We start from the raw sequence: 9,987 nt of genomic DNA, 5'->3' as shown, positions 1-9,987 counted from the left end.
CTGACCGCCTGGTTCTGAGTCATTCGGGTTTCTGCAGGTTCTAAAAGGTTCTGGTCATTTTAGTTGAACATGTTGGTCTAAATATGTTGTAATTTCCTCTCAGTATCGTCAACATGAGGCTGAAGCTGAGCAGTCGTTCAGCATGGCGCCGTTATTTCCCCTACCCTACCCTAACCCCTAACCTCTAACCCCTAACCCCTAACCTCTAACCCCTAACCCCTAACTCGTTTAACTACATTTCTAACCCATCAGGTGTCTGATGAGCTTTCAGTCAGAAACTGAGCTCTGATCGTTTTCCCTCTAACACTTTAAATTGAAATTAAAGCAGAATTTAAACTTTAATTCTTTCTTAACCTTTTCTTCAAGGTGCAAATGCAGTTCACTCATAATCTGAAGATGCGTTTTGATCTGTTTTCATATCGGATCATTTAATGATCTTTGGCTGCAATTATTGCAGCTATGAACTTATTTTATTTAGTAAAATCTTTTTTTCCAAACAAGTTGCCTCTCAGCTTGTTTTTATAGAAAGTACTACTAGTCTGGTTTTTACTGCAGATTTTATATGAAGACTGACAAACAGGGTCTTCATATAACTTAGCTAATGTAGCAATGGCTAAGCTAACTATTGCTAAGTTAGCTAATCTGTAATAAATAATAAACTGGGTTGAACAGCATTTTATTATGATTAATTTGTGTTTAATTGGCTCTGAATGTTAGCCCTTTTTTACAATTGGATGACAAACTGGACTTTTTCCCGCCATTTATAAAGTTTTGTGCTCACATTTATTGTTTTTATTATATTTGATATTTAGGTAAACTGAATAATTTGTACCACAGTTTGTTTCCCTCTGGTTCTGCTCATCACCTCTGGAGATTTCTACACTTTCATCCATTTATGGACGAACTTATCGCTGTTTTGACTGGACGGAGCATGCGCAGTCAGAGCTAGCATACGTCATTTACCCAGAATGCAATGCAGCATAAGCAACATTTCAACGTCCGTGTGACAATATTTTATTAACATTTAGAAAAACTAACCTGCAGTATCGTTGCTGTATTGTTTCTACATTTAAAATAAGTTTTTCCTCAAATAAAGTCTGTTGTTACAACTAATTATGGATCCCATTAAAGAAACTCAGACAAATAGAAAAACTCCTTTAAAATGGGCGGAGCCAATAGGATGGCGCAAAAAATCACAAAATTATCTATAAACATAATTTAAAATTAAATTAATAATTTAAAATGATCTATAAACATAATTTAAAATTAAATTAATAATTGTAAATACCCTGTTTTTCTTAATAATGTGCGCCTAAATATAATTTATTTTCACATTTCCACCTGTTAACCTTCCTCCAACAGACAGTTCACTTCCGGGTCGCCCCGTGTGAAGCTAACTAATCGTTAAGGAAAAAAATAATAAGCATTTGGCCTATCAGCTGAATAAAATATCTTTGGGGCTTGCCGTACTAGATGCCGGAAGGTTCTGCGTTGCCATGGTGATAATTTTGACCAGAGCTCAGACCGAATCCTCCATCTTGAATGAGAAGCGGAGGATTTTCCAGATGTTCGGTAAGTTTCAGCTTCTCTTAGTTTTATCTTTCATTTTCATCGGTTCTGTTCTTCAGCTGCTGTCATTTGGTCTTTACTAATAATCGGTTATGAACTATAATAATCGGTTATGAACTATAATAATCGGTTATGAACTATAATAATCAGTTATGAACTATAATAATCAGTTATGAACTATAATAATCGGTTATGAACTATAATAATCAGTTATGAACTATAATAATCAGTTTTGAACGTTGTGCTAACGTTGCTCTGGTTAGCATGACGCTAATACTGCCATGGATAAACTTTAATATTTCTCTTTTTTAATGGTTAATTCCAGAAGTTATTGCGTTAAACAATAATAATGTTGTTTCGAGTCCATTTTCCAGTAATATAAAGGTAATGAAATAATAATGCAGCAACACATTCTCAAATATCCATAAGCTTTAAACTTTAATGAACATTTAACACTGGAAGACATTTTAAATATCCGAAACAATAGAAACAACAAATAAAATGAATGATGAAGTTTTAACTAAACAAAGTTTAGTTAAAACTTCAAAACTGAAGAAAGAGAGAAAAATGATAAAACATGCAAATGATTCATCGTGTGATGAAATGATTTATTGCATCAATTATAACAAACTGTCACAACATTTTAACAAATATGTAGAAAAACTTTGTTTTGTTTTTTAAAAATAAAAGTTACATGCTGCAGCTTTAACAACCAGTTTAGAGAGTTTATCAGCCAAAAGCTGATTTGTAGTTTAGCTGCCAGAGTTTCAGAGCATCAAGAGGAATCTGAAGGAATGAGCAGACAGACACTAGGCGGCGCTAGAGGACCTGCCCTCTGCTATTGTTTCATGTTTGTAATAAATCTGAGTCCTGATGCGTCCAGCGGCTCCATGGCAGCTCAGAGTCCTGATCTGATTCAGTTCTGATGAACCAGATCTCAGCTCCAGACCTTTAAGCTTTACACCAGTTATTTATTTTACTTTTAGCTTTTATTTATTCTGGGTTTACCGAAGTGAAGCACCGATCAACCGTCTGATATCTGAGTATTGGCTGATACTGCTGCAGAAAAACAGCTGAATTTATTTAAACAGACATAAATTATTTTTATAACTCTGCATCAGTGCAGAGAAATTCAGCAGCAGCTTCAGAACCATCAGTTCAGCAGCTACCTGAAATAAACTGCAACAAACATTCAGTGGTTCAGAAAGTTTTTAAATATGATGTCAAATAATCTGATTTCTTTGTTTTATCAGCAGTGATACAGACGCCAACATCAGAACCTGAGAGTCTGAAAACCTTCCAGGTCGGAACCACAGAGACCAGCAGCGGCTCTGAGCGGAGAGCTGTTCCTTTAAGAGCCGAGGAGAACCGGACCGGGTCGGTACCAGAGCAGGTCGGTACCAGGCGGCTGCAGAGAGCCGGTGCAGCTGGTCCCGGGTCGTCTCGCCTCCAGGATGTCTGCGGGAAGCGGTCTGCAGTCGGTGGACTTTGAGATCTTCGGCCATGTTCAGGGTCTGTTTGCTCCTCTTCCTCTGCCAAGGAAAACGATCTTGCTGCTTAAATTAGACCAGCAGTCGGGTCGGGCTTTATTTATATCCTGGTTCTGGTTCTGGTTCTGAACGGACTCTGTTTCTGTTTTCCAGGTGTCTGCTTCAGAATGGTGAGTCTGATGCTGGAAAACATTTTATTGTTCTGATCCAGAGACCAAACCGTGAGGATGGAGCCGATCAATATCCCAATTATTACCGATGAATTGATAGAAAGGAACCAAAGTGTCACCATCTGAGTTCTTACTTCAAGTTTTTCTATGTTTTCATCAGTAATGAAGATTTTTTCTGGGTTTTTTTCCCACATAAATGAGTTTTTAAACAAAACTCCATTTTGTTTTTTACCTCCATGATTAAAACTCAGATCTAGGTCAGAGAAACGTGACGAACCGTTTTGAGTAAATATCATATAAATAAAACAGTGAATATCCTGAAAGCTGCTGCTGCTGCTTCCCTCTGACTCTGGACTTTAACCAGCAGCTCCTCATGTTGGAGTTTCATGTTTTCATTTCAATGAGTGAAACGTTTCCTGTCCTGCAGTACACAGAGAAGGAGGGTCTGCGTCTGGGCCTGGTGGGCTGGGTGAAGAACACCGCCTCCGGGACGGTGGTGGGACAGGTGCAGGGACCGGCCGCCATGGTGGAGGAGATGTGAGGCACACACACTGACACACACACTGAGACACACACACTGACACACACACTGAGACACACACACTGACCCAGTATCCAAATATTTCACTCTAGTCTAGTTAGATCAGGGTGTTAAACTCCAGGCCTCCAGTCGTCCTGCAGGTTTTAGATGAGCCTCAGGTACAAAACCCTGGAATGAAACGGCTTCATCACCTCCATGTGTGGATCGGTTTTCCAGAACCTTAGTTACATAATTATTCTGTTCAGGTTCTGCAGCAGAGGCTCATCTAAAGGCTGCAGGGCAGCGAACCTCCAGGCCTGGAGTTTGACATCTGAGTCAAAATATCAAACTTCAATTTTTACTCAAGTAAAAGTAAAAAATATTTTGCAAAAAGTCAAAAGTTCTGAGTAACTGATCAAACATTTAATATTTAAATTTACATCATCAGATGGACCAAAATATTAAATTAAATGAGAATTTTGGTATTTTAATGACAATAATTCATAAAAGTAACAAAATCATGAAAAAAAGAAAAAATCCAAATCAGTTTCTTTCATTATAAAATCTCTGAAACTTTAACAGAAACTGCAGCTGTGTTTCTGTTTGGTGGATTTCTGGTTCAATCATGTTGGTTTTTCATTCAGTGGGAAGAAAAAAATACTGTAGAATAAAATGACTCCAGTAAAAGTAAAAAGTGTAGAGTAATAAAAATACTATTAAAAGTGCATTTAAAAGAAAATAATAGTGAAGTAAATGTAATTTAGTAAATGTAATAACTCTGAGTGAAACATGCTGGACCAGGGTGGACCAGGGGTCCAGGGGTCCAGGGGGGACCAGGGTGGACCAGGGGTCCAGGAGTCCAGGGTGGACCAGGGGTCCAGGGGTCCAGGGGTCCAGGGTGGACCAGGGTGGACCAGGGTGGACCAGGGTGGACCAGGGGTCCAGGAGTCCAGGGTGGACCAGGGTGGACCAGGGTGGACCAGGGGTCCAGGAGTCCAGGGTGGACCAGGGGTCCAGGGTGGACCAGGGTGGACCAGGGGTCCAGGGTGGACCAGGGTCGCTGTCCTGCACGTTTTAGATGAGCCACAGATACAAACCCTGGAATGAAACGGCTTCATTTGCTCCTCCTGGTGTAGATCGGTTCTCCAGAACCTTAATGACCTGATTATTCTGCTCAGGTGGTTCAGCAGAGGCTCATCTAAAGGCTGCAGGGCAGCGAACCTCCAGTCCTGGAGGCGCTGGAGAAACCGTAGAGATGTCGGATCGTTTCCAGCCACTAGATGGCGCAGTTTGCCTTCACACAGAGCGACTCTGGGGTCCAGGTCGTTTTTGATCAATTTTGATTTTACCCTAATAGAAACTATTATATTATATATAATATTGCCTTATGTGGTATCATTTTTTTCAGGACAATCTGAACGTTTTGAATTTACACTTAGTTTTTACTTTTGGACATACTGTGGCTGCAGTTTGGACCTGGAGTCACAGAAAAACAAAATCCGATTTGAAAAAAATGAAAATGTTTTCACTGTGAATCTGTCAAATATTCACAAAAAGGGGGAGTGGCTCCGCCTCACCCCGTAGTGATCGACTCCTTGCGGCTGCGCAGCGCCGCCATTCTTCCCCTACTGGATCTGTGACTGGCTGCCAGGATCTCATCGATCTCTCAGTCTCTGATACTCTTTGTCAGTTGCTAATCAGAATGATTGATCCGCCATCGTCATCATGACAATCCTCAGTGTGCCCAGACTACGGCTGCAGGTTCCCCTCTTCGTCTTCCGGCACAAAACCGCGCCGCTGCCTGCTGCGTGTTCATTCTTCACATAATCCTTTATATACAGAACAGGAACCACTAAGATAAAATCAAATTATGAAGTGGATGCCACCGATCCTATATCCAAACTTCACATCAACTTCGCCATCTCACTGCTTTTCTTGCTACTCCGTTTCCGCTTCTCTTTCACTGTAACTTGAGCAACTTTACTTCGTTTGTTAGCAACAAAATACAGCCCATAATTATTTGTTGAAGATGTGAGATTTCCAATAACAAAGGGATCTAATGTTGCGTTTTGTTTTTTGCGTTTGAAGCTCGTTTCCTGTCACATTTCCAGAAAAGCCTGTTTTTAACATTTCTGACATTCGGCAAAATATGGTTGACTTATTTTAGCATAACCCCGGTTTTATTAAAATGGCCTATTAACACAATTTAAAAGCTGGTGTGAAGTTTATAATGTGCACTTTAAGCACAAGTTGAAGGTGAGACTGGGGGAGGCGGAGTCTTGCTGCTACGCAAACCAGACCTGTAAAAAAGAGGCGTAAACTCGTCCATAGACACCAGAGGGTTAAATCAGCTTCCTGATGAACTGATTCAGTTTGTTCAGCTTTAAATGTGACTTTATGATGTTTAATAACTGCTGATGATTATATGAGCAGGTTTCATCGTTTTAAAGCATTTATATTATTACACTGCAAAAACCAAAATCTTACCGAGTATTTTTGGTTGAGTTTCTGATGCAAAAATCTTCTCACACTTTAAATGAGACAAAATTAACTCAGGTAAGTTTTCAACCAGACACAGGAGTTTGTTTTAAGTAAATAACTCATTAATATTGATTTTAATAATTCCTCTGGCAGATTATTTTGTTTAACATTTTCTGATGAATCACCAACAGGAAGTCAGGTTTCCTGTTTATAGATGAAAACTATATTAAAAACATCCAGGTGGATCATTTTCATACTGAGGATCTAATTTACTAATAAAAACATTAAAACCAGTGAACTGCTGATCGGACCTCCGTACTGAAAACGCTTCAATTATCTGTAAACTTTAACATATAACAGCAGATTCTGGCGTTTCCATGGTAACCTCTTTAGTTCATGGTTAAACTGACAGGAAGCAGCAAACTCCTCCTTCCTGTCCGTTGCACTTTCACCACGACCTCACTTCCTGTCAGGCCTGGGAACAGGAAACGCATCAGGATACGAGACGCTGCTGGGAGGCTTAAAGTTTTATCTCAGGAAAAACTAGAGCAGGTGGTGGCAGAGTCATGCTGAGGGAACCAGGAGGATGGATGGAAACTGGGAGGAAAAGTAAAAGGCTGCAGCAGTGGAGAAAATATCAGCAATAATGAAGAAAAACCAGAAATGATTTCTAATAAAACATCCAGAAATAAAAATATGAATCTGATCTGAAGGGGAGAAAATCAGGCAGAATAAAAACTGCAGCTGGATTAACAGCAAACCGGATCAGGAAACTCAGATGAGCTGGGCTTTCAAAGTAAAAGCTCAAAGTCAGAAACAAACCAAATCAATGATCTGACATCAGTTTTTATTGTTTTACTGTTGAAACTTAATAATAAAGTTTCTACCAACATGGCGGCTTCACTATCTGTCCATAGAAACATTCAGTTTTATTGTCTCTGTTGTTTAAAACAGAAAAACTGAAACTTTCCTCAACCAGAAACTGGAAGCAAAACAATCTGATGAACTAAAACGTTTCTCACGTCTTTCTGCTTCCTGTCGTTTCATATTTTAGTTTTCAATATAAATAAAGGAACTACAGTTTTATTAGAGTCTCTAGTTGGTTTTTTCCTGATCAGTTTCAGATTTACGGCTTTTCTTCTGTCCAGAGACGTTTTCTGTGCGTGAGCGTCGGACGGATCGGCTGGCAGCAGATTATAATCCAGCAGATTAATTTCTGAGCTGTGGGTCAGATAGTGGGACGAGTTTCGGCCTCTGCTGACCCAGATCTGCTCTAATCTGCAGCAAGCCTCCCGTTCTCAGGGTTTTATTTCCCATCATGCCCCTCTGCAGCCACACCAACCTTTGACTAGGCCCAAACATTCCTGCTCTCTTCGTCTTAATCTGCAGCGGCTCGTTACGTTAATCTGCCGTTTGATTCATTAGTTCATGTTTAAATCTTCATTTCTCCTCATATTCGTCGCTTTTTCTAGAAACAGTTTGAGCTGAAAGACGACCTCAGAAAACAGATTAAATTTACCCATAATTCCCTGCAGCGCTGGGTTTGATAATCAGGATTTATGCCAGTTAATCTGAGCCTGGAGGAACTTCAGTAATTAGTATTATTTTAATCTTATTTTAGAAAATAAAACGTTTTTTGTGTCGTCATTAAGATCAGAGAAAAAAAAAGACAGAATGTGTTAAAATTAACTTCTTACAGTAAAATAAAATCTGATTGTTCTGGTTCTGGTTCTGGTTCTGTTGGACCTTTATTATCCGTCTGTTCAGGATCAGAACCTCTTCAGTTTGACTCTTTAGATTTTATTGATCTCATGTTTGGATCCGGTCTGTAAAGTTCATTATTGTGACCTTTGACCTCTGAGTCTGAGCGTCGTTTGCACTTTAAAGAACTAAATGTGAAACTAATTACAATAAAATCCTTTACTGTGAAATTCAACAAGCAACAATTTAAAATAATAAATTATTGTAGATCTGGATAAACAGAGTCTGAGAGCAGAAACCTGGTTCTGGTTCTGGTTCTGGTCCAGAAACATGGTTCTGGTTCTGGTCATTTTTTTTTCTACATTTTTTCTAGAAAAAGTTTTTATTTTATTGTGAGAAACGGAGACGAGACGTTTGGGTTTGGATCCAAACTGGAGGCAGAAAACAAGAAACTTTAATGATGAAACTTTTTATTTCCTCCAAGTTTGGACCAAAACTTTGTTCTGAGAAAATGATTCAGAGCTACAAACCGTAGCAACCCAGAACCCGGTTCTGATCCGCTTTAGGTTTCAGTCACAGATTATTCTGGTCTGGTTCCTCTGCTGGACCTGAAGCTTAGTTCTGGATTATTATCTGGTCCTGGTCCTAGTCCTGGACCTGGTTCTGGTCCAATGTGAGTGAACTGATCTGAACTGTCTCCTCCTGCAGGAAGTTCTGGCTCAGTAAAGAAGGAAGCCCGTCCAGTCGGATCACCAGGGCCCAGTTCACCAACCAGAAACCCATCGACAAGCTGGAGTTCTCTGGGTTCAAGACCCGCTTCTGACCCGTGGACCGGTTCTCCTCCTGCCTCTGGGACTACTGGGAACGTTGGACCGACTCCAGCTGAGATCGGATCGGGCGGTTCTGTAGTTTAACGGTTCTGATCCGCGGCTGAAGTTTTTTCTGTTTCTGTCCAGAAAAAAACTCAAATATTTGAGAAAAACGAGGAAAAAATTCAAACCATCAGGAGCCGAAATCAGTCGTCATGGTTACCTAACCTAGCGAAACCAGAACCAGAACCAGGACCGGGACCGGGACCAGAACAGAACCGACTCAGACTCACGCCTGCAGTTTCATCAGTTTATTGAAAGAATCTGATTTGTAAATGTTTTTTTGCCTGATTTTATTTTCTGTTATTAATATAAATTATTGTCATTTTGGTCGTTAAAATTTCCATTAAACTTTATATTTTGTTCCATCTGATTTTTAAACATTAAATGATTGATAATTTGATCAGTTACTCAGTAATTCAGGAGACGTTTAACCAAATACTTTATACTTTTACTTGAGTAAAAATATGTTGAAGTATTGATACTCTAACTAGAGTATAATATAATAAAAGTATTGATACTCTAACTGTAGAATCATATTTGATCCCAGTTCAGTAAAAACCAGTTACATCAGAATCATCCATGGTTTTAACTCTCAGCCTCCCATCAGGCCCCGCTGCGGCCGCCATCTTGGCTCCAGCTCAGCAGCGGAGACGCTGTTGCGTCACAGCAGATCACCTGATCGAGGATCTGCCATGTGATCCGGTTCGATCCCGGCTGGAGGATCCAGTCGGGTCGGAGCTGAAACCAGGAATTATTAACTGATTTAATCTGAGCGGGACTCGGATTACAGAGGAGCGGCTGGAGGCGGCAGCGCGGTCGCCATGGCAACCAGCATGCAGCCATTGCTCAATGAGGAGCAGAGAGTGGGAGGTGATGGAGCCCGGTTCTGGTTCTGGTTCTGGTTCTGCTGCCTGCTTCCAGTTCGGTTTGAATAAACCCAGTTCAGCCAATAAGCTTCGTGTTTATAAGTTTTATTATTGTTTTATTGAGTCATAAGCTTCGTGTTTTTATTGCTGCTGTTTCACTTTAACCTGAAACTTTGGACTCAAAACATTTAACTTTGTTTCCATGAATGTTCGCTATAATTTTACTGATAATTTGAGCCTAAAACTGTTTGTATTAGATTAGTTTATAAAGTTTCTGCAGCTGAAACTGAGTCTAATCAAATATTTTCACATAAAAAA

General features: G+C 39.9%; 1 protein-coding gene across 5 annotated transcripts; it reads left to right on the top strand.

The window, feature by feature from the left end:
• The first annotated feature begins 1,417 nt into the window (after window positions 1-1,417).
• On the top strand, window positions 1,418-9,756 carry LOC114138070 (acylphosphatase-2-like). Of its 5 annotated transcripts, none has more exons than XM_028007097.1 (5): window positions 1,418-1,572; window positions 2,834-3,081; window positions 3,213-3,229; window positions 3,657-3,766; window positions 9,400-9,756. In XM_028007097.1, exons 2-5 carry the CDS (start codon window positions 3,024-3,026, stop codon window positions 9,563-9,565), a joined length of 351 nt encoding a protein of 116 aa, XP_027862898.1. In that variant the 5' UTR covers window positions 1,418-1,572; window positions 2,834-3,023; the 3' UTR covers window positions 9,566-9,756. The 5 variants fall into 5 exon arrangements, with proteins under 5 accessions (XP_027862898.1, XP_027862897.1, XP_027862901.1 ...); XM_028007096.1 differs by having other exon boundaries at window positions 1,445-1,572; window positions 2,823-3,081; XM_028007100.1 differs by having other exon boundaries at window positions 1,446-1,572; window positions 2,823-3,081; window positions 9,411-9,756.
• Window positions 9,757-9,987: the final 231 nt, after the last annotated feature.

This window comes from Xiphophorus couchianus, chromosome 22 (genome assembly GCF_001444195.1).
Source record: "Xiphophorus couchianus chromosome 22, X_couchianus-1.0, whole genome shotgun sequence".
In the NCBI taxonomy this organism is placed as follows: domain Eukaryota; kingdom Metazoa; phylum Chordata; class Actinopteri; order Cyprinodontiformes; family Poeciliidae; genus Xiphophorus; species Xiphophorus couchianus.
This window is presented reverse-complemented; position numbering and strand designations above follow the sequence as displayed.